This window comes from Mya arenaria, chromosome 9 (assembly GCF_026914265.1).
Source record: "Mya arenaria isolate MELC-2E11 chromosome 9, ASM2691426v1".
NCBI lineage: Eukaryota > Metazoa > Mollusca > Bivalvia > Myida > Myidae > Mya > Mya arenaria.
This window is the reverse complement of record NC_069130.1, coordinates 19,573,721-19,601,392: the sequence shown is the minus strand read 5'-3', so window position 1 is coordinate 19,601,392 and position 27,672 is coordinate 19,573,721. Positions and strand designations below refer to the sequence as shown.

Here is a 27,672-nt window from a genome sequence, read left to right as displayed (position 1 = left end):
GAGATTTTGATCGAAACCCGTCAGGCAAATGTTTTATATGATTGTTTATTATCGAACGGTTTTTACCAATTTTTGATTATATATATTATATTATAAGTATGTATTATTAATGCCGCTTACCCTGCACTCTGTTATAGTTCGACTTCCGGTAAGCAGTGGCTACAAGTAGATCTATTGGAGCCCCGCTATGTTTCCGGTATCCTCACACAGGGCATCCCAGACAAGGACATGTGGAGTGTACAATACGTTGTCTCCTTCTCTAATGTAAGTAGATGGTTGGTCTATTCTAAGTTCAATCTTACTTAAATATAACAAACATTGCTAAATTATGACAATATGAGCTATTGTCCATGGAAAAACGCAACAAAACACAAAACATCTGTTTTGGTTATACATTTATACAGAGCTTTGCGTATTATTGAAAACAAGTGTTATAAATTGACAGTGGACCAGGGTAACGTTTATTTGTTCAATAGGTAATAGGCGTATAAACATAACCGTTATCATGTTTACAGGATGGCTATACCTTCACCGCATACTCGGAGAAAAATGGTGGGCTTCCTATGTTATTCAATGCCAACAACGATCGTAACTCCATCGTCAAGATGATGTTTAACCGAAACATTGTGGGACGATATGTCAGAGTCACGCCTATTGAAGGAGGCTGGGCGGGTATCGGTCTGAGGTTCAACCTGATTGGCTGTTTTAAGTAAGTCTATTGCTGATTGGCGTCTTTAACAATGTCTTATAGCTGATTGGCTGCTTTAAGTTAGTTGTTAAGCTGATTGGCGTCTTAAACTATGTTTTATAGCTGATTGGCTTCTGCAAGTAAGTCTTTAAGCTGATCATATGGTAGCAAGAAGTCTTTAAACCGGTTGGATGGTACGAATACGTCTTAAAGCTTGTTGGATTGTAAAAAAATGGTATTCTACGAATCAGATCCGTGATCTAGTGTAAGCATACTTAACTGTCAACCCAATTGGAAAAGGTTGGGTCCCTGGCCGAAACGGGAGTCCTGTGAGACACTGCTATACACTGTTGTATGTCAAAGAACTAGATAAGCTCTTATCAGGACTACATGTGTGTGCACAATAACATACAGCCTAACAAGAATTATACCCTCAGTAGGTCCGACGCTTTTGTATGAATGTGCCGTTGTTCTGGTTTAATTAACGTACACCCACCCGTTCGATGTGTGACTTCTATCGTGGTAGTTGAACAATATAATTGCTAGGTATTAGCAAAACCTCGAGTAATTGAAAAAAACACCTGATCAAAACCACTATTAGTACACTTGTAAGAATAAATATGTCGTCGATAGTACAATAAAACGTTGATAAAAAACGAAATTTATATTTAAATACTATTTTTTGTTGTTATGGAATTGTTTATTGTCTCCGTCAAACGCCCATCAACAATCGTCCACTCATTATAACCTACTTCACAGAATGTCACGTATAGAATACTCAATAGCATAAGTATTATATGTATTATTTTATTTCCGTTCAGCATATCGACTACGGCACCGCCGATGACAACCCAGACAGTGGTACCACCTACTCTGTCATTCGCCCTCCCCAACATTACAACACCTATTATCGTACCTCCAACACAGATTCTCCCAGGTAACGTATTTATTTCAAATCCATCGTGACATCAACATAGACTCTCCCAGGTAACGTCTTTACTACAAATCCATGGTACCACCAACACAGGTTCCCTGAGGTAACAATTTGATATTAACCATAAGTTGTCGACACGACGTGCTGAAATTACTAAGATATGTCATCCAATTTGTATATCACACTACATATGAAACAAATGCATGATATTAGACACCATTAATGTATTTGCAAACAATATCTAATGCTCGTATAGCCAGTTCTTATAGTAATGTTCATAACCATGTAGGTAAATCTCATACAAGAAGTTTCATTTTTAATAATAAAGCTGTGACATAACGATACATTTTATGTGGTTATAAAATTGACTTGTATTTACCTTAGTGTGTACAATCCCCATGGGTATTGGTAACCGGTACATTATCAGAGCCAATCAGATCTCAGCTTCCTCCAGCCTCGATATCGAGCCGATATCTTTTGGGTCTTCAGGAATCAAGTTGCCCTGGACACCTGTGTATGCGCTATATATTCCATTATGATATAAACCCAATATATATAACAATACGTCAATAGTATCGCTTGTTATACAGAATATGGTTTTAATGATTACGGAATCTTATTTATATATTGGTATCCACATAACGATTCGGGCATTTTTTAACGACACATCCACCATCTATGCCTTTCATTATTTACAATATATTAAACTAATTGACTTCATTGAATATGAACTGATTTTGCAGGCCAACGGACCTCCACCCGTACGTCCAAGTAGACTTCTTGGAGCCAAAAACCCTATCGGGCGTGCTCATTCAAGGCAGCCCGTACAAGTCCGAATGGGTAACATCCTACCAAGTTTACACCAGCTTAGATGGCAATACTTGGACACCATACTCCGACATCGTGAATGCTAAAATACCTACGACTTTCAAAGGCAACAAGGATAACACTGGAGAGGTTACCAATTTGTTTAACAGGAACATCTATGGTAGATTTATCCGGATCTACCCAATCAGTTTCCACACAGCTGCTACCCTGATGTTTGAGATCCTAGGATGTAACCCATCAGAGGCTGTTAACATGACAACAACAGTGTCTCCAAGCGGTGTCAGCACACTTACACCGACTGTGTCCCCACCAGCGGGCTCAAAGAACACCCCGACCATTACTCCACCTTCACAGACTGGTACCCCAACCACACTAGGATTTGGACAAACTGTGCCAATTACAACTCCGACCTACGTGGCTCCCCCAACAGGTAGGATCACAGTGGTCATTGCTGTTTTGACATTTGAATTATTTTTCTTCGATATATAAAAACAATAATAAATCAGCATTTAACAAGGAAATGGTACAAGCGAATGGTACATCGAACTGAAATAAATCACAATGCTTTGCACTCAAACATCGCCGTTGTTTTTTAAACAAGAGTGCCTCTTTAATTCTAAACAATAGATCCTTATATCCTGCAAATGGATAATTGAATCTACTTTTTATAAGCTCTTTTTAAAGTGTCGGATACATTTTCAGTAAATATTTAGTGTTTCTGACTCGTTTTGTTTTGCTTTCCAAAGCGAGAGTTCGTCCGTCACACCCTTTTTCAGAAGTTTGTATATTGGGAGTTCAATTAAATTTGAAACATAGACGTGCTCCAAATAATTTAAGTATCATTTTAGGGTGTCTTACATACTATATTGCTCATTTCAGTTTGTCTGACGCCAATGGGTCTTGAGTACACCCGAACCGTGTTTGATCGTCAAATCACATCGTCTTCAAAAATGAATGAGCTCACTGGGGCCACACAAGGCAGAATACACAGTAACTCAAGCTGGATTCCTAGGTAGGATAATCTGCTTATACAAACACACGTATTGATAATGACATTAATCAATCAAATGATATTCAAAATTTATAAATAAAACAGGTATGAACTATTGTGACACTAGACAGAAGTGTGTATTTGCCGGTAAGGCTGTCTTTCTTAACTTAATGTGTAACAACATTTTACAGACCAGAAAAGTCGCAATTATAAAAGCGAAATAAATCCGATTCATACTATGTTCATGGTATATTAACATGAATTTGCTACCTTATTTCAGTCTAAACGACTCATCTCCATGGATCCAAGTCAACTTTGAAAAGCCAAAACTGTTGAGCGGTATATTGACACAGGGAGAAAACGGCGGGCAAAGATGGGTCACCAAATACACGGTAGATTTCAGCATGGATGGCAAAACCTTCTATCCATACACCCTCCTTCTTGGCGACCCCAAACCCGTTGTGTTTAGTGGTAACAACGACAGCAACTCACTGGTTAGGCAGCTTTTCAACAGGAACGTCACAGCGCAGTACATCCGTATTCACCCAAAGGAATGGCATGGAAACGCAGCAGCTATTCGGTTCAACATCATCGGTTGCAACCCAGACAGTCCACAGACACCAACAGTAACGACTCCAAGTCCCTCTGTCACGCCACCGATTACTGTAACAGGCGTCCGAATTACAAACGTGTACGAGCACATCAGCACCATCTCGGGAATGTTCCCACCTTCACGTATGTACAAAGTCAAAGTTATCCTCAACGTTTATTGTTCGGTCAATCCGTGTCCACTATCAACTACTTACAAAGCAAGTCCTTGAAATTAGTCAGCTAGCCAAAAGAAGCCTGTGGACAACTTATTAAAGTTTTATACAATTGTGCATCTGCCTTCTAAACCCATTACTATAATGGCTTATATCATACATATGATAGTGATACCTGATTTGTTCAATTATTACAGTATGTACGGTACCAATGGGGGTTGCAAACACTCTGATTGTCAAGGATCAGCAGTTGAGTGCCTCATCATCCAATGATATGTTCAGTGGCGCCGAGAGATCGCGATTTGATGCTCAGAAGGATGGTAGTTTCTATGGCGGCTGGGTAGCAGGGTAAGTCAGATAAAATAACCGAATGTTTAAATAAAATTCACACTTACTTGATGTTTTGTTACAGGTGTAGACTGAAACTAAAATCATCTTCTCCATGGCAACTATGCTTTGCCAATGTTGCATACATTGCATTGCGAGAACGCAGACGTGTTTTAAGGAATGCATTGAGTTGTTATAAAGCTAATGTTTATCACATCAATAATGTTTATTTCAGAGAAAATAACATTAAGCAGTACATCCAAGTGGATTTTCTGGCACCATACTACGTTGGCGGAATTAAGACTGAAGGACGCTCGGACAAAGACCAATGGGTTACGAAGTACGAGATCTACTACAGCACGGATGGGAAACACTATAGCGCCCTGCCCAAGTCCTACATGGATAGCTCGCCAATGGTGTTCACCGGAAATAAAGACTCCGGCACGCCTGTTGCAAACTTGTTCAACCTGGTGGCCGCTCGTTGGATCAGGTAAGCCTTGGCTACAGCTGATCTATTTTCTACTAGTATATAAAAAGCGCCGTTCTTTTATGAATATGACTTAATTTAAATCACATAGATATATTATTACATAATGAAAGCACTTTCATGACGCACTACTTCGTTTATTGAAGCCATTCAATATCTTGAAATGATACGTTTTTATACCGCGACGACATCAGAGTTGAACTCGGCCGTATTGCATATTTTACAGAATGTAATGTTGCAGATGCATGATAAATTGATGATGGATAAGGAATATTATTGTTAGTCAAATGATGTGTGGGGGTTGTATATGTTCGAGTTCCATGCTTATTGTCCATAATGCATGAGATCGAAGGTTGAGTGCGATGTATCTTTACGCAAGCAACAATGAGTTATACAATCCCACAGACCAACCGAGTCGAGAAGAATTTCTTTTTTTTACCTTTAAAGTATTAAAATACCATAGCGAACGTTTAATTGACGAAGTGATTTGCGCATGCGCACTAGACTACTGTAGATGCGGAATCAGAAACTACAATGTTTAATACGGTTTGTTTTTCCCGTTTCCATTTTTTACGTTACAATTATACAATACTTTCTACGGACATTTTACAATTATAAAATATTTAAGAATTTGTACTAAAAACAATACAATCCCTATGTATCTTAAATGTTGAAAACAGTTGAATTCAAATATAATTTAATCTGTAAGGGGTTGGAAAAGAGTTGCAAAACCCACAAACAACTTAAAAATATGTATCTGGAAGGCTTTTTCACCCCGAGGAATGCATTATGAAACTGAAAACTGTCAACCTTCCTTGTAAATACACAGAATCCACCCAGTCGAATGGCACAATGCCATTTCAGTAAGATTCGAGGTACTTGGCTGCATGTCTCCGTCGCGGTCACGGCTTACGACCACCACAGTTCCTACCACACCGACTACACCCATGTCTGGTACGCACTTAATACGGATTTTATGTTTGTTTTAAAGGGACTGTACACCAGATTGGCACCAAAAACGTTTTTTTTTCTGTAATGAATCTCAGGACAATTCTTTAATATAATGTGTTACGCTTTGATATCATAATTGTAAAAAAAGGTACCAAAATGTAAAAAAAAAATGTGTCGGAGACCGGGTTCGAACCGTGTCGCCAACATTGCAGTCGAGCGCTGTATCCACTGAGCTACGTAGGATTACTTTGAACGAGTGGTATATTTAAGCTATTTACCTAACTTGGTAATATCACGTGATAACATCGACTAGCCAATCACGCATAAGGAATGAACTTTACTAGGTAGACATACCCAGTAAACTTTTTTAATGGAAAAATACGAAATAACTGCTAAACTTAAAAAAAAATGTAAACTATGTGATACTTCAGTTAGTAAGTTTCAATGCATTGTACACATAAATACCAAGTTTATGTCAGTTTTAGACAATTGTCTTTTTTCTTGCCAATTGGTCATCTGGTGCACAGTTGCTTTAAGTTAAAGAAAGTATTTGGAATAAAGGAAGAACATTATTAAAGCAACGAAGATTACTGAAAAGGTTAAAAATCTAGTTCACTCATTTACAATCACTTTTGGATTTGATATCAAAATAATTATAACTATTTATGAATGGCTTACAACGTGTCTTTGTAAATAGCGATTTTTACGATAATTTATGCATTCACTATCTTCGGCTGACACTGTGGGAATCAATTCATACAAACCAACGCCCACCTTAATGTCGTGTCTAGTAAGACATGGTGCTATACTGGCTTTTGTAAGAACATTAAACCTTTTCAGTAACCGGTACACGCACACCTGGTACCGGTACCGCCACCGGCACAAGGCCAGCCTCCATTGTTAGCCCAACCGCCTGTGCATACTGGACACCTTGGGTGAGCGCCGGCAAGCCAGACAAGGAGGGGGAATACGAGTCAGCCTGGCAGTTGAAACAGCTTATTACTTTCTGCGACTACCAGTACGTCCAACAGACCGAGTGTAGGACCACAGGTTAGGCTTTACTGATATATTGTATCAAGATAAGTGAGATCGTTCGTATAATAACAGTGCTTAACGTTTCAATGGAAAACCCTCTTATGTGTTCGACCTTTATCTTTTGCCTCTTAACATGGACTCATTAAATGTTTGGCAACATGCCTTGTCCTCCAAATTGTATTGTTTCCATTGCATTTAAAGGCATGCCTTTAATGCGTCAGTATTGATATATGGTTGTGTTCGAGGCATTTTTTTTACCCATAAACCACGCTTACCCTATTGCCAGCACAAATCAAAAACAAATAATAGTTCATGAGTTTGTTTATGGGCAATTTATCTTCTTGTCTGTTCGTATATATATTCCCGAAACATTATTCCATGTAACGCCAAATTAACCATCAAATCCATTGTTTAAACGTTAACCTAATACTCGTATTATATTAGAGATATGTTGTCCCAGTCCACATATTGCATTCAAAAATGATGTTGCGATATGTTTTAGGTACGCACATCCCGTACGATCAGACTGGCGAGAATGGTGTGATTTGCAACAATGACTTGAAGGGCCTTCTTTGCTACGCCAAGAACCAATCCGACAGCAGTTGTCTCGATTATGAAATCCGAGTCTTCTGTGACGAATGTGCATCTACACCAGCTGTTACAACACCGGCTCCTAAGACGTGCAACCCACGCTGGCTACCTTGGATTAACAACATGACACCAACAAACGAAATGAGCTACGTCGAGCACGAGTTCATGAGCCTACAGAAACAACAAGAACTTTGCTTCGATGGCAAAATCACTCGATTTGAATGTCAAACAATATATGGAGTGAGCTTCCACAGTGCTGGGACCGTGGGCTCTACCTGTGAGATTCTTAGCGGACTTACCTGCAAGAATAGCGACAACTATCCTGTTCCATGTGATGACTTCCAGGTCCGATACTACTGCGACTGTGCGCGTACGTACCCATCGCCTTTAATAGCATATGTCTTGGGTTTCAAGTACGGAAAAACCCATCCGCATCGTGCCCGAGGGTTGGATTTTTTCTTTCAGGACCGGAAATACATGATTGCTTTTACTTGCATACCCTAGATTATACATTTTTGAAAACATTTTTTTTGTAAAAGACGCATGTTTGTACCTTTCTTGGGAAAGCGCGTGCAACGTTGTTTATTTCAAAGTCTTGTACGGGTAATAAACTTAATTGGGCTTTATCCCGATGACATAATGTATTTAGCATAATGAACTAAAGAGTAAAAGAAAAAAGAGCAACGCGATGTTACAAGTCACTCATCTGGCATGGGTGTAACATGGAACTTTGTAGCTTAGCTAAACTCACACAAAATGCATGTCCGGTTTGCAACTTCACATTGTCCTGTATTGCCTATATCAGATAATAACACTTTTTTGAACGGAGGTTATACTATTTGTTTTATAGGATCAAATATATTTGATTTAATATAAATTTTAAAGCTATGTTTTAAAAGTATTACGCTATTTATTTGGCATACGTGTTTTATCATGTCATCGCTGTAGATAATTAGAATTAATCTAAGAGTGCGATCTTTCTGGTGTTACGCAATTACATGCACAATGTTCAAACAGGCAGGTACTTTATCTCCTGCAACGAGACCAACACTCCACCAAAACCAAGCAGGCTTTACAACTGGCACTCCGACAATAACTCCAACGGGCTACACAGGAAATGGCACTCCGACAATAACTTCTCCTGGCTACACCCGAAATGGCACTCCGACTATAACTCCTCCAGGCTACACCGGAACTGGCACTCCGACAATAGCCCCCACAGGCTACACTGGAACTGGCACTCCGACAATAACTCCTCCAGGCTACACAGGAACTGGCACTCCGACAATTACTCCAACGGGCGACACCGGAACTGGCACTCCTACAGTAAGACCACCTGGTTATACAGGCACTCCGACACAGAAACCTGGCGGTAACGACAACGGCACTCCAACCTTAACACCACCAGGTAATACGGATACAGGTTCACCGACAATCACTCCTCCTGGCTACATCGGAACTGGCTCTCCGACAATCACCCCAACCGGCTACAACGGAACTGGTACTCCGACAATAACTCCAACGGGATCCACTGGATTTATCACTCAGACAATAACTCCTACAGGCTACACAAGAACTGGCACGTCGATATTAACTCCAACAGACTACACCGAAACTGGCACGCGGACAGTAAGACCACCTGGTTATACAGGCACTGGCACTCCGACACTGAAACCTGGCAGTAAGAACAACGGCACTCCAACCTTAACACCATCAGGTTATACAGGTACAGGCCCTCCGACAATCACTATTCCTGACTACACCGGATTTGGCTCTCCGACAATAATTCCCCCTGGCTACACCGGAACTGGCTCTCCAACTCTCTCTCCGACAGGCTATTCTGGTACAGGAATTCCAACTGTTTCTCCAACAGGACATTCAGGAGGGACTCCAACACTCACACCAACTACTTGTGCTATTGTCACTAAATGGTCATCTTGGGTCAACCGCCATACACCGGATGCGACTAAAGATGAAATCGAGAGCATGACAGCTGCTGAAAAAATAACATTCTGTGGCTTAGGAAAGATTATTGCTGTTGAGTGTAAAACAATCAATAACATACCAAGCTACAGTGCGGGAGATTTTGGTTTTAAGTGTGACATAACCAATGGTGCCACGTGCGTAGCCAAGGATAACTTCCCTATTGGTTGTCAAGACTACATGATCAGATATCAATGTCAAGAGCAGATTTGTGGTGGTAAGTACTGAACTCATCACACACGGTTAAATAAACAAGAATAAATGTAGATTTTGTTAGTAGTTCAAGTTAAAATATATAATAAATATTTGCAACGTGTTGATAAATTTAAATCCTTTATTCAACGTATAGCAGATCGAAATAAAGAATACGTTATGTAAACAATAACGTTTTATAGTTTATCAAATTTGTGGCAGTGACGAATTCGATCAACATTTCAGAACCAACTACAACAAGCCAAACCACCGATGATACCGGAACCCGAACTTTCAGTCCAAAGGTACCCGGTCAGAACACACCGACGTTGACACCACCCGGTGGAAGCACGGCCACACCCACTGCGGTCCCCACCACCGTCTGTGCCGCAACAACACGCTGGAGCAGTTGGTTGAATCGGGATAAACCGACCACAGGAGAAGGGGATAAGGAGGTTAAGTTTACACAGGATTGTTATATTAATATTGTTATGTTTGTCGTTATTCGAATGACTGTTTTAAATGATTTTGAAGCCATCAATTACAATTTAGATATACAAAAAGCTCAACTAATTATATTGGAATATTGTGTGATTGGTTACTCCTTGTGTCTGAAAATGAAATAAATATGCTCAATGTGCTGTTTTATTAATCATCAATTAGTCAAATTGCTTCTATTTCTTTTTAATAGGCTATGACTGGTGAAGAAAAACAGAAGTTCTGTCCAGGTGGCACGATTGCGACAGTGGAATGTGCTTCAATCGATAGTGTACCGTATTACCTGAGTTTGGACATAGTGGACTGTAACCCCATTACTGGACTCTTTTGTGACAACAATATGAATATGGGAATGTGTGCAGACTACATGATTCGGTACCAGTGTGAGGAGACAACATGTACAGGTACACGTTTACTCACAGACTTACAGTGCATGTGAACGAAATGTCGCTTAAATGATATCAATAAGATGTGCACACATGTTTGCCATCCGATACTATATAATAATAACTGATTAATTTAAAATTAAATTATTAGAACTCAAATGATAATGTAATTCAACTTCTGTAGAATGTTTATCACATAACGCCCTATTTAATGTATTACATGTACAAATAAAGAACCTACCCTGCCACCAACTACACAGAGCCAGTCCACACTCACTCCTCCACGGTTCTCTCGCACAACCACATCTCCAGGACAAGGCGGGAAACTGACAACGTATACACATAAAGGGACAATGCATACAGGAACGGTATCCACTTTCAAACCGCCTAAGTTTTCCTCGTCTACAGCCCACCCAAACACGTCTGGAAACAAAACACCAACACAGTCACCGTCGTTGATCTGTGAGACAAAAAATCGTTGGTCTATGTGGATTGACAGAAGTACACCTGGAATCAATGGGACTGGTGATCACGAATACATGACAACCATGGAGCTCCAACGATTTTGCGCTAGAGGAACAATCAGTGGTGTTGAATGCCAAACCTTTGACGGTACCAATTTCGATAAAACTCCAGACTTTGTGACTTGTACTATGGAAAACGGTCTTGTATGTGACGGGGTAGAGAACTTTCCGATAGCATGCATGGACTATAGAATGCGATATGAATGCACAGAACAAATATGTCAAACGCCAACTGCAAGTGCTGCTAGTACACCTACAGTCCATCCGCCGAGTGCCACCGACGGTGTCCCAACTGTAAGTCCATCGGGATCCTATACAGGAACCCCGACATCGCAACCACCAGGTGTAACAGGTAAGCCAACGGCCCGTCCACCAAATGCCACAGGCGGAGTACCCACTGAAACCCCTAAGCGTTTTTACACTGATACCCCAACAATGCACCCAACGGGAGTTTCCGGTGAGCCAACGGCCCTTCCACCGAATTTATCAGGCGGAGTACCCACTATTACCCCTAAGGAATCTTACACTGGTACTCCAACAATGCACCCAACGGGAGTTTCCGGTGAGCCAACGGCCCTGCCACCGAGTGCATCAGGCGGAGTACCCACTGTAACCAGGAAGGGATCTTACGCTGGTACTTCAACAATACCTGGCGTTTCTGGCCATCCATCCATTGGCCGTACTGTTATACCAACCGTTAATCGCTGTACACAGAGTCATTGGAGCTCATGGATTAACAGAGATAACCCTAACATTGGCGGTGGCGACTACGAAAGTTTGACTGACAAAGAGAAGGCTGATTTCTGTATTGGCGGCACTATCAAGAGTATTGAGTGCGTCACAACCGACGGCATTGCTTCCTACAGCTCTGGAGAAATTATCTCATGCACGCTTCTTAACGGATTTTCTTGCAACAGTCAAGACAATGCTCCGATTCCTTGCAGTGACTACAAAATCCGATACTTTTGCCAGTGTGAAGGTATGTTTACGTTAGTTTGATCGGTGACGATAAGAAGTCATATTATGTGAAATGCTGCTTACCCTTCATTGGTATTTTATATTTTAAGGTTAATTTACACCGCTCAGTTTGTAGCAATAAAACATTATCGTTATTATAAAACATGGTGAAGAGAAAGATGTGAATATTGTAAGAGAACATATTTTACAGTATTGCGTTATTAATGTTACAAAATGCATAGTATTAAAGATATAAATAATCGTTTGAATAATCTCTATTTCAGAAACCTCTTCTACCACAAGTGTTAAACCCACACCTACCATTTCGTTTAATGGTACGCTGAACCAACCGACCCTGCATCTTACATGCGGCTGGTCTCCGTGGCTAAATGTTGATAGACCAAACTTTGAATCCGCAGATTCAGGCGACCTCGAAACAGTTGCTTCTCTGAAAACCAAGTTTGGCCTCTGCAAGAATATCGTTGACATTTCATGCCGCGTCGCTGGCACGGACACAATGGCTGATGCTGCAGGACAGACGGAGGTGCTTTGCGATTCGGTGATTGGACTGCGTTGCTACAACAGGTACTTGCACGAATGAATAATATTTGTTGAAAGCAGAGTATGTATTTGATTAAGCGTGAGATTGTATACTACTGTTTTATTCTCAATGCATTGACAGATTCAAGGACGATACCAGCAGAAATTCAAAACAACTGGCCCCATTTACTGGAAAGTTCTAAAGCGTAAAAAGCTTGAGCTTCTTATTCTGTTAAAACAAAATTCTAATTAATCTTAATTTTACAAGATTAAAAATAACTCATCGTTATTATCGTAAAATGGTTTCTTTTTTCAACGACTGTTAATATTGTGAATTTTATACAACTTATACCGAAACAAAACAGCCAGCTCAGCTTAATGCTATTATAAGTGACTTAAGATGTTTCGAGACCTTGAGCATGGTCATTTGAAGCTTTTAGGACAACCTCAGTAACCGGATACCTTCCCTTCAATAATGTGACACTGCCAAATGTATGTAAACACTATGACCTTGTTGTTATTCTCCTTCTTAAAGAGACCAGCAGGGAGGAATGTGCTACGACTACGAGGTCAGTGTCCTCTGCTGGGCTCCTGAATGTTCCTTACAGGTCACTCCAATAGTGCCGGGAGCCAATCGAACCACTGGTAAGTTACATAAATTCAATTTGGTCAAGTATTCGACAGTTTTACAATAACTTTTTATTAAGACAATGATGCAAGTGCTGCTATAGGGACATACAGATGAAAAATAGTAGGTCAATAGACAAATACACAAACAACCGAACAGACAAGACAAAACCATGAATATATTGATTTCTCTGATACCATTGGTTACATAACATATTTGTTATGTACAATATAGTAAAAAAACGATTATATTTATATATTCTGTGCTTCTGAATAACCACGATGCTAGCGATTCGGTCGTGCCATATGTTCATGTGATTAAATAAGATACATACATATATATATATATATATATATATATATATATATATATATATATATATATATATATATATATATATATATATATATATATATATATATATATATATATTGACTACCGATCTAATTACAGGTAAACTTCCTAAAGCCCATCCTGCTGACAGGAATAATCACCCAGGGACGCGAGAACAGCGGTTCTTATGTGACATCATACAAGGTTCTCTTCTCTAATGACGGCTTCATTTGGTCACCATACCAGGATTTTGGACAAGACAAGGTAACTGCAAACTTTTCTTCCAAATGTTAAAATTCTATATCTTTATTTGTTTAGAACTTCCAACAGGCTAACATATCTCCGGATCACAGAGTTCAGCAAAATGAATGACGATTTTGGGTAATCGATTCAATACTATCACAAGTTTAAACACACAAATAAAATCAAACGCAACAGAATTCTTGCTTTTGACGGGTGATAGTACCGTAACGTCAAATCATGTTATAAATAAAAAAATACAAACAACTATTATAACAATGTTTTAAATGGATGTGATTGATATGATCAATAAGCAAGCTAAATTATGTTGTTTACAACACTTACGATATGACGTACACTATTTTTGTTTCAAGAATTTTACCGGCAACAACAACTCCGGATCAATGGCTACCAACTGGTTTGACCATCCAATCAGAGCGCAGTACATCCGAGTTGTGCCGCTCACCTGGCAGGGAGTTATTGCCATGAGGACGGAACTTCTTGGCTGTTACGAGGGTTACCCAAGTAGGCATATTAACTTTTACTTTTACTTCTATACCATTGATAAAGACTGCAAACGCCTATTACGATGCAAATCAGGAAGCATCAATATTTGATATTACAAACGAAGAAGCTCTGTTTAAAGGGTCTGGTGATTACAAGCGGCTTTGTTTCACTTTGATGTTTTCTTTCTCTTTAACTAAATAGAAACATAAAATGGTAACGTTTCAGTCCTTCATTATATAAAACTTATTTTTAGGTGTCACGACCGTACCTCAACCAACTTTCACTCAATCAGTTGTTACACCAAATACACCACCAACTGTTTGTGAGTATCATACTTTATTTTTATAACGGAGAAATAAAATGTGAATGAATTCAACAGTCGTAGCAACAAAGAGAAATTCAAACATGTCATTTATACCATGGTGGGTGCGTGTTTTACAGCAGATCATACCTATTATGTGTTTAATACACATTCAATTTTGCATTTAATAAACCTTCTAATTTGCATTTAATTTGATCGAGAAGTGTACGTCTAATTACTTATCTTTAGTAGAGACATTTTCGAAAATGATACTTCGGAACCGCGAAATGCATACTGATTATTAAAACAACTGTAGCCTTTAACTGACCATTTTAATAAAAACGATAAAAAGTTAAACAAAATGATGATATGTTCAGTGACTTTTTTTAATTGTTTCATACTTAAAGGTCATCTGACTTTGACCTCGGGCGGAGACTCCGAGCCAATATCCGCACTCCAATCCTTGTCGGAACGGTGCACAACTCCAATCATGGTTGATTGCGTCCGGGCCAGCGACGAGCTTCCGTATGACCAGGCGGGCCAGAAGGTCAAGTGCGACCTCTGGAATGGACTACAGTGCTTTAATGCGGACAATTCTCCACTGTGCTACGACTACAAGGCTACAAGGCTAGATTAGGTTGCCTGAAGAACACAACAGAATGTTGTGAGTAATAACGCTCTTATTTAATTAATAACATTTTACCTCATGTCAGAAACAGTACAAGAAAATTGTTTTATCCTTTATTGAATTGGCTATATATTGATATCGATACTAATATTACGATATTATTGATGTTGAAAAATCAATAAATATCGAATTGTAAGTGAGCGATTCAGCATTTCACTCCTTATGTTATATTCAGTCTCTGTAAGACAATTCTGGAAAAAACGAAAATATCCCATTTATATTTTCCACTTTTTCTTTCACACACAAGTGAACTCAGTCGGTCCCACACACCCCGCCACGACGAGCACTGTCAACAAACGGGTTCTCCGGTGCTTCGAAGGTCTGGATATCTCCGCCTGTCCCAAGGATGGCTGTGCTGATGGACTCTACTGTGATGGTCGCCAGTGTGTCACCAAGGACAAGTGCCCATGTTTGGTGGATGGACAGATTCTCATGGTAATGGTTGATAAAATTAGTTTTTGACACATGAATAATTCAAATAGAACAAATAACTTAGCGGATTCTTATTGATTTTTGTTTTGAATTGTATTTTGTTCACGCCCGTCATGAATAACACAGGTGCTTTTTCTATGATCGCGAGGGAAATAAGTATTTATCTTTATCTGAAATCAACATTTTCCAATCATCTTATACTTAATTTAGGAGTTTTATTGCTTTTTTTATTTATATTTTAATACTCCCTTTTTTGAAAAGAATGTTTCCTACGCTACCTTTGGAACTCCCCCCACTCGAAGTTTTTTCGGTGATGACGTAATATTTTACTGTCTATTTCCGGTTCGTAAAAGATAAATTTCCATTTGTTATGCAGTTTTATATTTACACGCTTTTAAGTGCAAACCTTCTATGAACATGCATCAACAAACTTATATTAATTCATCTATGTTTCAAATAATAGTAGTTTATGCACGCAATCACTTTTAAAGAGACTGTACTCAGTCTGATAAAACAGAGAAAAATTGTCGAAAACTGACATACATTTGGTATTGATGTGTACAATGCATTGGAACTTACTAACTGAAGTATTTTTCGCAGTCTTTTCGTATTTTTCCATTAAAAATATTAAAAAATACTACTAGGTATGTCTACCTAGTAGAATTAATTCTTTATGTGTGATTGCCTAGTCGATGTTATCACTCGATATGACCATGTTAGGTTTATAGCTTAAATATTTCAACTGTATAGAGTAAGCTTTCGTAGCCCAATGGATACAGCACTGGACTGCAATTTTGGCGACACCGTTTCGAACCCGGTCTTCGTCTCGATTTATTTTTACATTTTGGTATGTTTTTTTTACAATTATGATATCAAAGAGTTAAACATTTAATTAAATAATTGTCCTGAGATTCGTTACAGAAATTGGTGCCAATCTGGTGTACAGTCCCTTTAAGTTGAATTGGGTACGAATGACTAAATAGCTACACTGGTCATCATGTTTTGATTTTCAATTTGAAAAATCGAACGTGTTAGCAAAACAATGGCGGATAACAGGGATTACAAACACTAGAGTTAGTTAAGTGATACATTGGTATTCAATAATCTCTCACTGTCAGGGACCAGTCTGATTAGCTTGAAGACGAGTCGTTTTCCAGATAAAGTTATCCTGAAAATCACGCTATAAAAAAAAAATTGAGGCGTGGGTTGGGTCAAAACATCACCAGTTAACCTGTTAATTGTTTTGTTGATTTTCTTGAAAGTTCGCATTACAAAGTTAGACTGAATAAAAAAAAAGATTTGATAAATGATTAATCATCGAATTTCAGTTTTAGTAGTTGTTTTTGTCTGTATTTTGTTTCGAATGAAAGCAAATGTTCATGCAACATTCATCTTCAAAGTTCAAAAACCTGTTTGCGAAACAAGGTTACTATTCGTCAAATGAAACGTTTTTTTCTCCTAATATATCTTTATAATAACTTCTGCAACCTTTTTGAATATCAAATTATTATTTTGGCAATAATTTCTTGTTTAAATGTCTCGTGTTTTGTTTTGATCAAGCGAAATATACGTCAATGGATTTTAAATGTATTAAAATTAATCCCCCCTTCTTTTTTGCAGTGAAAATATCAAAATAATAATTTTACTGCTGTAACTTCACTGTTTGAACTCATATTTTCATATGAAAATCATGAAAGAAACGTTTCAATAAAATAATGCTTTGATGACAAATGTTCAGGATTTTATTAAAGCATCAGCAAGGTTCGTCTTCAAGTAGAGGTTACCATTGATCTGTTACAGTCTGGAGGATTCAAGGAGATGTCCAACTGTGAAACGTGTCAATGTATCGCTGGCGAAATAAATTGCGAACCAAAGAAATGTACGCCTTGTCTCCAGGGATTCTCGTTGGTCAGTAAAACGGTGTTTACTCAGTCTCGTTTTGATATACTTTACGCTAAAACATGGGCATACAGTATCCAAACCATAAAGAAGCAACCCTCGTAATGGCTAATGGGTGAAATACACTGATCGTAGATACATCCAACGTTCAAACACGACTAACACACCGAACATCAGAATAGCTTCTAAAATAAAACGAGTTAGCATCCAATCATCTTGCATGCTTGTGGTTTCATCCACCAACCACCTGATATTGGATAATGATTGTTTATGATTTGTTATTGGGTACTTGAAACAAAGAAAATGCTTTATCTGTAAAATCAAAGTTGGAGTAACTGGTAACCTCAACTGTTACTTATGACGATATTGTAATAATTGTGTGGCCCTTTGTCTCTTTTTTACGTATTTACCACATATTATAATAACCAATGTTCCATTGATTCATGTAATTGTATTTAAAATGACAGTGCATTGCCGTCGGGAGATTAGTTATGTATAATGCAATTACAAGTTTGATAATGGCTGAATTTAGAATATATATATTGCTGTCACTCGGTCTTTTCTGTACCATAAAAATCCGCAATCCAGAAACACATGTAATTTCTGTTGTTTTATTATTTTATTTTTGCAAACAATAGGTATCAAAATAGCATACGTATCTCCTCCAAGGTAATTAACAAGACAACCTGTGAATGCTCATGTCGGTCTTGCCCTCCGGGCGAGTTCCGGTGCGGAAATGGAGAGTGTATCCCGCAGGAGAGACGATGTGATGGAATCATCGACTGCATTGATGATGAAGTTGGTTGTGGTAAGTGTCATATTTTCTTGGAATGCTTTAAGTATGAATGAGTGTACTTTTATTTCTATATGATGCAAAATATGAACCCCATACCATAATAACTATACAAGTATTTTTTCACAGAGGCAGTTCTATCAACCGAATGCCACTGTAGCTTTTTATTAAGGTACTTGATTAAAAAGCTCAATCCCATACAACTTATATCAGTTGATCCGACCGTTGCATGTTTCTATTTGTCCAGTTTTTAAATCATATGAACACATGCATGGTGTTCCTTTCATGAATTTGGCTCTCTATTCATCAGCCGTTCCTGGACCATAAAGCAAGATCATAGTGCATGTAGGTTTTCGTATGTTTGGTTTCTCGATGTATTATACGATGTGGGTATTATTATAATGAGCGTTCTTTTAACTTATTACCTGTAATGTAAACGATCCTTTTCAGTGTCCACTCCGATGTTTACGCCACCAGTATACGCGACTGCTACACCAACCCTCCCACCCAAATCAATAGGCACTGGCCAACCTACCGCTTTACCACCTGGTGGATCGACTGGAAACCCACTCCTTGGTATGGACTTTTTTGAAAATACATCTTCTGAGAAAAACAAGTACGTTTTGATTGCTTTAATTTTCCTTTTACTTTAGTTTAACTTCGTTTTGTAAAGGTCACATCCTCGAAATCCAAGGACCATGCCCTCGCTTGCATAATCCTGTAGTATGTGTAGAATAATGTTCCGTTACTAGTTTTTGTATGAACACATTTGAATAATGCATGATTTATCTAATGATACGGTCATAAGGGCGAGGTTATTTGACTCCTGTTAATTAGGAGCAGATTTCTGCAATTATTAAATGCATTGATTCGCGTCTGCTAGTGCATACCAGATTATTAGAGCAGTATTGATATGAACTTAACCTCTCCCACAGCATAGTGCTCAGCTGTAAACATGCATGGTTCTCGTGGCAATATATGCTTCCTACTTATCGAATAGAAAATTATTTTGGTGAACACATGCATCGATATATCTGTTTTCCTTATTTCTTAGTTAACGGCACATCAACCACAGCCACGCTTGCCCCAGTTCAGTGCAATAGTCAATGGACATCTTGGATCAACACGGATACTCCGGACACAGGCGATGGAGATAGAGAGGTGCTGCTTTTTGGTTGTAAAACGCAACTCATTGTGACCATAGTGAATGTGTTAGTATACCTTAATAGGCCTAAACTTATACCTAAGATCGGACATGGAATGTTTTTTAAGAGTTGTCTTTTTAATGAACAACTTCAAGAAATAATTATGGTCATCTTTATTCAGATAAAGACGTCCTAGGTTATTCATGATTGATCAACGCATATCGAAGGTCATATACTTTTTGAATACCTTTTAGTCCTGGACAGCTGCCCAGAAAGCTGCCTTTTGTCCAAACGGAAAGGTTTCCCGTATCGAGTGCATGACGTCTGACGGTATTGCATCCGACAGCTCTGGTGAAATCATGCAGTGTACTATAGAAGGCGGAGCTGTTTGCCTGACCACTGACAATGCACCTATGCCATGCAGTGACTTTAAGATCAGATACTTCTGCGATTGCAATGGTATGGAGATTTTGATACAAAAAAATAAAATATTAACAACATTAAATTATTAATCCCTTTTATGGCGCCGTGGTTCATTTCTCTCAAAATAATAGAATCTATAGGTAACTGATATATTATTCATATGCTTGACATTGTATAGCGATCCCGACATTGCATCCGCCTAAAGTTTCTGCAGGCGTACCGACAGTAACTCAACCTAGCGGAAGGACACATACTACAAACATAAGTATGACTTTCGTTAGCTGTATGCATTAATGATTTGTTCAGATTATGATTTTGTTATAGACAACATTAAAATATACGACATATATTCATTAGCAAAACGACAATAACTGAAAAAATAACTATAGCCAGACATTCAGAACGATGTTCAAGATATATGTTTAACTATGCCTAAGCGTATGCATATCAATACATCAATGATTTACAGCTTCAGGTTCGACCACAACCATGCAAGGACAAATATCTACTGCAGGCCCTGGTCAATGTAATAGCAGTTGGTCATCTTGGATTAACACAGATACCCCTGATAGTGGTGATGGAGACAGAGAGGTTAAACGTTTATTTACTTTAAAGAATTATGGTATTGGTCCATATTCATATGAGTCAAAGGTTCAGATATGAGAAATTTTGAATCCTCTAAACCACAAAAGTTCTTACAGCTTAGTAAAATTCGTTATTTATAACGCTTATTGCATTTTTAACAAACAATGAACACGTTGTAGAAAATATTACAATCAAATTAAGAAAAGTACTTTTGAGTCTTCAGTCTTAAACAAACTCTCAGAATATACGTGAAGATGTGTCCTGTTCATGTCCAAGTTAAAAGAGTAACAGCTTAAGGGTTTGACATACAATGCGATTTTATTCTGAATGGTTATGTTTAGATACGACATTACTGTATTATCCCGGGGTGTAATCAATACAAAACTTTAGTCAAACTTATTGTCTTGCATCATTGGCTCCATTCATTGAATTAATCCGTTATTTATAGCACGCAATCCGATTGGCTACATCGCTCTTATATTAAAGTAAGACCAATATTTAACGCGAACAATTCATCAAAGCTATTCCGTTGATATTTGTTTCTTGTAGTTTAAACACGATCTCAATATTACTTTGCAGTCCTGGACAGCAGCCCAGAAAGCTGCCTCTTGCCCATATGGCAAGATATCCCGTATCGAATGCAGGACGATCGACGACATCGCATCTTACAGCTCTGGAGAAATCATGCAATGTACCATTGAGGAAGGAGCTGTCTGTTTAAACAATGACAACTTCCCCATACCGTGCAGTGACTACAAGATCAGATATTTCTGCGAATGTGCAGGTTTAAGAACCAACAATATAAATATTTTAATTCTAAGATAGTATGTGTTGTTTCAGTCTTGATGTTTTCGTATTTGACACTTGGTCGATTAAAATACATACGTCTAAAATCCTTGATTCCGAATTTCGATCTAATCACTTTATCATCAATTATAGTGTCTCCGACGTTGCATCCAACTGGCGCATCTGGGGGTATACCGACAGTTACTCCACTACCTGGCGTTAAAACACAGACTCCCAACCATAGTAGAACCTTTGTTAACTTTATGTCTAGTGAATACATTGAAAAGGTTTGAATTAAATATCATTTGGGAAAATAAAATAAAAAATAGAAGCGCACTTACAATAGTTAGATAATATTTAATCAAATTATGTTTAGCATGTTAAGTCCAATGAAAATGTACCAAAGCTGGTTGTTCATCTCTTTAAATTCGGCTTTATCTGCATTTCCATTATATCGTACCACACTAATACAGGTGGTACAGCTCTTGGTTCGACCATCTCGTTACATGGACAAGTGACCACTGGTGCCCCAGTCCAGTGTACCAGCAACTGGTCATTGTGGATCAACACAGACACTCCCGATAGTGGCGATGGAGACAGAGAAGTATGTATATGACTTTTATTATACTGTCCTGTTGTAAGTTCTTAAATCAATTGTTCCATTGTCATCATCTTAACTTGCACTGATAGTACTTTATGAACTGGCTGAGGATAATTATCCATGTTATTTTGTCCTTCAGTCTTGGACGGCCGCCCAGAAGGTTGCCTTCTGCCCACATGGCAAAGTATCCCGTATCGAGTGCAGGACGATCGACGAGATCGCTAGTTCGGGAGAAATTATGCAGTGTACCATCGAGGGAGGAGCTGTCTGTTTTAACAATGACAACTTCCCTGTTCCGTGCAGCGACTACAAGATCAAGTACTTCTGTGAATGCACTGGTGAGCCATTTCGGATATTTAAATTCATTTGCATTACCTGGCAACATAAATAATTGATTCAAAGAGTTAACAGAGTGTGTAAATGAATTATTTTTTTTACATTGTAAATTACAATAAAATCTGACATTTTAATTCAGACTCTGGTGCAAGTACTTCCACCATTCAAGGACAAGCGCCCACTGGTGCGCCTGTCCAGTGTACTAGCCATTGGTCATCATGGATCAACACGGATAACCCTAACAGTGACGATGAAGACAGGGAGGTCCGTATTTAGTAAATAGAAAAAATATAGTGGAGTTTAATTATGTTGATAAACCCTTATTCACCAATTAACTCAGTGATCTACTTGACGAGCAGAGATAATTTTGAATAACGTTACGTGATGATGATCATTATAACGTGATATGGGCGGTGGTAGAAATCACTGTACGAGAAAGGATAGTTACCGCTGTTTATAGTTTGATATTGATATCGCACTAGTATTTTGAAATGTTTTGGTTTTATAATACCATTAGTGTTTTATTTCTTTTCTACTCAGAATTGGACGGCCGCCCAAAGAGCTGCTTTCTGTCAGCATGGCAAGATTTCCCGAATCGAGTGCAGGACAACGGACGATATCGCATCTTACAGTTCGGGAGAAATCATGCAGTGTAGCATTGAGGGCGGAGCTGTCTGTTTGAATGATGATAACTTCCCTGTACCGTGCAGTGACTACAAGATCAAATACTTCTGTGAATGTACAGGTGGTGATATATGTCACTATATTTGCCATTTGAACTGACATAGTTCCAGCTGTTATTGTTTGAAGTATATAAAAAATCTTCTTTGTTTTTTTTTAGCCGAACCAACATTACCACCACCTATATTGACAGGACAATCGCCAAGGACAACCACAATGGGACGTAAGTGTACAAAGATCCACGAATGCGAACTAGTCAAGCAATACAGATGGTATAATTTTCCAGTTAGCATTAGTTTTGCTTATAAGATGCCCATTTTATTTTCATAGTTTTAGAGAATCATTAAATTTACGTGTTAGCTTTTTAAGACACCAATTTCAAGACAATACACTTTGAGAATTCAATTTAAAGAGTAAAGTTAATTTTATTATTTTCAAAAATTGTCTATTACAGTTAAAGTTCAATTAAGTTGTCTGTCAATTATGTCTTTTTAATTGATTTTCATCCGAACATCCTTTCAATTTAAGTTGGTTCATCAGATGAGACATAATTTGGCCTACAGCATCTACTGCCCTGTCGATAAAAACACCAAAATTTAATTTATTGCCTTAGAAATAAATTTATTTATGATACTTTCACGGGACATAACGCATTACGTAGTAAATTACTAGTACTGAGTTTACAATTTTGATAGTATTATTTAACCATCTCATCTTGCGGATAACACAACGCAATAATTTCACAGATAACTTATGCCAACCTGAATTACGCAGTATTTTCATAAGCTTTTTATTTTCAAGTTAATTCCCAATGGAAGGTCTTCAGTGTTCATTTTTTGATCGATTTCATTTGATTAATTGTTAACCTTTTATGGTTAGGTTGGGGTTTCTAATGGCGTTTTATTTACCTCCAACTTTGTTTCGGTCATGTATATTGTTCGTTTGTAACGATATACGTCATTTAATGTGAATAAATGACATTTTTCAATTTCCATCCTGGTTTGTCAATTAATCGAAACAAATGAACTCAACTCATACTTTTAAGAGAGTACTCATAAAATTTAATTTATTGCCTTAGAAATAAATTTATTTATGATACTTTCACGGGACATAACGCATTACGTAGTAAATTACTAGTACTGAGTTTACAATTTTGATAGTATTATTTAACCATCTCATCTTGCGGATAACACAACGCAATAATTTTACAGATAACTTATGCCAACCTGAATTACGCAGTATTTTCATAAGCTTTTTTATCCCACCCTACCTCACCCAATCTATAGACCAGTGCGTTTTACTTAATATACCTAATAAGGTCCTTTCCATTTTCACTTAAACACCATGCCTGTTTGTGTTGATATTCTCTTTCTATTATCTTTTTACTATAATGTTATCTTACATTTGCTTTACTGTTATCTAACCATTTGTCTTACATAATGCATTCTGTATTATTTGATATGTTTTATTGGATGGCGTTTTATTTACCTCCAACTTTGTCTCGGCCATGTATATTGTTCGTTTGTAACGATATACGTCATTTAATGTGAATAAATGACATTTTTCAGACATAACGCATTACGTAGTAAATTAATAGTACTGAGTTTACAATTTTGATAGTATTATTTAACCATCTCATCTTGCGGATAACACAACGCAATAATTTCACAGATAACTTATGCCAACCTGAATTACGCAGTATTTTCATAAGCTTTTTTATTTTCAAGTTAATTCCCAATTGAAGGTCTTCAGTGTTCATTTTTTGATCGATTTCATTTGATTAATTGTTAACCTTTTATGGATATACGCATTTTTTACCTCCAACTTTGTTTCGGCCATGTATATTGTTCGTTTGTAACGATATACGTCGTTTAATGTGAATAAATGACATTTTCAATTTCCATCCTGGTTTGTCAATTACTCGAAACAAATGAACTCAACTCATACTTTTAAGAGAGTACTCATAAATATACTTCTAATAACAAAGCATACTAGCTTTTATTTAACCAAGTTTCAATGGACCAATGCCAAACAAAAGTTGAAAAAGGGACACAACATACACAAGACAACAATCTTTTTAGTGTGTAAACTATTTTAGTACCACCAAATATCCACACCACGCACATTCACGGCGGGCCATCGATCGCTCCTTGCCTTACGCGCTGGTCAAGATGGATTAACCGGGACCAGCCAGACAGTGGAAGGGGTGATATTGAGAAAATGAACGCTCATGAACTAAACGTGTTCTGTCCCGAAGGACGTATCAAGGGTATCGAATGTGTCACAGTCGACGGTATAGTGTCTTACAGCAGTGGGGACATGTTGTCCTGCTCCATCAACAACGGACTTGAATGTTTGAATGACAACAACTTTCCAGTTCCGTGCAGTGACTACAAGATTCGATACTACTGTGACTGCGAAGGTATGTTTTTAAAGGCAATATGCAAGCGTAACGATTCACTGTCATGTATTGGTATATAAATTCTACGTATAGTGCATGTTGTAATCCTAACTTAGCTTATGTTTAAGTGCACAATGTCATTATTATTGCTTGTTTTGGTATGCTAAGCCCTTTAAAGTCGTTACATTAATTAATGATAATTCTTTCTACTAACAATTTATGAATAACTTCAGTTTCTCCGTTGATTTCCATCACACCACAATTACCATTCCATTTACCAATCCACGTCACGCCTGTTCAAGGTATTGTGCCTGCAATTGCAGTAATATAATACGGTGATGTGTGTAGTGTAAAAAATATGCTAAAGTGTATATGTTGTGAAAAGTTTTGTGTTAGCGGTTAGCCCTTTTTGTGTTTCTAGTCGGAATAACGGTTAACATAGATTAATATGTCCTGTGCATCTAAATAAGATAATGACAGGTTGCAAGTGAAAAAACATAAACATAATGGTATTTATGCAATTTTTAAAAAGCTGCCATTCTATGTATTATGTTAGACCATAATGCTTCATTTATCTGTCTATTATATAACCTTCTCATTTCTCTTATTTTCCAGTAATTTCGTGCATACCGGAGCAGTGTCTACCAATGGTGAAGCCAGTTTTGAAAGAAGGGGAGGAGCTTCAGACAGTGATAGACGCGAACGGGTGCTGCTTCCAGTACATCGTCGTATGTAAACCCAACCTCTGTGCCCCGCCAATTCTCAACTGCCCCGCCCCATTGTCACTGGAACCAGCCACTGGAGAGTCTGATTGCTGTCTTACGTACAGATGCAGTGAGTTGTGTTCATTTACAATCAGTAATTGTATTAAATTTGTTATTATGAGTTCAAAATCATACGTTTATTAATTGGTCAGAAAGTGAGGTTTCATCGTATGTGTTAGGCGTGTGTCTTTCCAAAAGTATATAATGTTATATAAACGACTTTAAATATCATGATTGCCAAACAATATTCGTCATTCCTCGTTTGCACGATTTTTTTTCCAGTGTGCCCTACCATATGTCCAACAACGACGAAACCTGTTTGCAAAACGGTACATTCTTCCACTTAAATTACCTTCATCTATAATTGTGTAAACAGGAGTTCATCAAACGACTCAAAACTGATACATAACGTACAAGTTATGATATGATTTGTGAATATTGAAATATTTTCCTAATAATTCTTTGCCTTTTTTTCGTAACTGAAACTTTATTAACCTCAACATCAGGATTAGCTCTGTTTTTGGTACGCGTCACAATGAATGTCTTTAAGTACTAATTGGGATTCAAGAAATTGGTAGACGATATGCGAAAACTAGGCATAACTCTTAACGCAGACTCTCAAAATAGTTTCATTTATTTTCATAGCCGCAATTGGGTAGAAATTGAAGATGTGTTCAGTTTGCAAGAAGGGAGGAGTAATATCCTTTATTATCGACTTTTAAAATCTTAATAGCGTCAAGAGATCATTATGGTCTTATTAATAAAAGTTGCATGAACTGTACTTACCTTTCGGTTTTTGTTGTTGTTGTTTTTAAAAAGGGCCAAGACGCTGTTGAGATACAAACAAGATGTAACTGCACGTCGTTTGCATGTATGACGAAAACTCTCGTGTTTCCGATACCGGTCCAGAACACGTGTCAATATAAACTAGCGGACAACACGACACAAACATATCAGGTACACGTGTTAACAGTACGTACGAAGCGTCAATGTGGTTCAGTCAGGAATTTCATAAGGCATGTCGGAAGGGGAGGGTTTGGCGACGTCGATTTTTTTTTATTTTCGTATCCAAAATGGTGCAATTTCCTGCATTTTAAACAAGTTTACATTTATGTTCATATGATTTAGAATTACCAACTAAAGTCCGATTAACATTAAACATATTTGTGAAAAGGTTTAATGGGTTCTCTTCATTAATTATTAGTATTTCTCAAGTTTTCCGACGATATCGTTCGACTCATGTTTCGTTTAGTGCGGGTATTATTTTTATTGACACCGTTGACGTCACAGCAAAACGTGTAAAGCACGCTGCATGCTGGAACACAAAAGAGCTCGGAGCAAAGCGACTGCTCGTGGGTGTATTCTTATTTAAAGCTGCAACAGCTAATATTTTTAAAGCCGATAACTTAAAGGGAATGTAATGTGTATTTTCAGATTGATTTATCTTTTTTCT

At 37.9% G+C, this 27,672-nt stretch overlaps 1 protein-coding gene across 1 annotated transcript in view; it reads left to right on the top strand.

The window, feature by feature from the left end:
- Nucleotides 1-27,672, top strand: part of LOC128245828 (mucin-2-like) — a 74,930-nt gene that overhangs the window by 43,357 nt on the left and 3,901 nt on the right. The window contains 38 exon segments of the mRNA XM_052964052.1: nucleotides 138-264; nucleotides 516-709; nucleotides 1,510-1,625; nucleotides 2,007-2,136; nucleotides 2,366-2,880; nucleotides 3,330-3,462; nucleotides 3,722-4,176; nucleotides 4,403-4,553; nucleotides 4,768-5,022; nucleotides 5,849-5,973; nucleotides 6,811-7,020; nucleotides 7,508-7,966; nucleotides 8,618-9,800; nucleotides 10,034-10,226; nucleotides 10,463-10,673; nucleotides 10,890-12,158; nucleotides 12,421-12,721; nucleotides 13,212-13,245; nucleotides 13,758-13,901; nucleotides 14,252-14,402; nucleotides 15,063-15,304; nucleotides 15,307-15,349; nucleotides 15,621-15,808; nucleotides 17,606-17,713; nucleotides 18,374-18,512; nucleotides 18,948-19,073; nucleotides 19,573-19,658; nucleotides 19,897-20,101; nucleotides 20,535-20,656; nucleotides 21,230-21,434; nucleotides 21,910-22,040; nucleotides 22,177-22,382; nucleotides 22,384-22,451; nucleotides 22,549-22,637; nucleotides 22,914-23,112; nucleotides 25,153-25,476; nucleotides 26,071-26,289; nucleotides 26,726-26,742. Coding sequence (XP_052820012.1) covers nucleotides 138-264; nucleotides 516-709; nucleotides 1,510-1,625; nucleotides 2,007-2,136; nucleotides 2,366-2,880; nucleotides 3,330-3,462; nucleotides 3,722-4,176; nucleotides 4,403-4,553; nucleotides 4,768-5,022; nucleotides 5,849-5,973; nucleotides 6,811-7,020; nucleotides 7,508-7,966; nucleotides 8,618-9,800; nucleotides 10,034-10,226; nucleotides 10,463-10,673; nucleotides 10,890-12,158; nucleotides 12,421-12,721; nucleotides 13,212-13,245; nucleotides 13,758-13,901; nucleotides 14,252-14,402; nucleotides 15,063-15,304; nucleotides 15,307-15,349; nucleotides 15,621-15,808; nucleotides 17,606-17,713; nucleotides 18,374-18,512; nucleotides 18,948-19,073; nucleotides 19,573-19,658; nucleotides 19,897-20,101; nucleotides 20,535-20,656; nucleotides 21,230-21,434; nucleotides 21,910-22,040; nucleotides 22,177-22,382; nucleotides 22,384-22,451; nucleotides 22,549-22,637; nucleotides 22,914-23,112; nucleotides 25,153-25,476; nucleotides 26,071-26,289; nucleotides 26,726-26,742 — 9,073 coding nt within the window.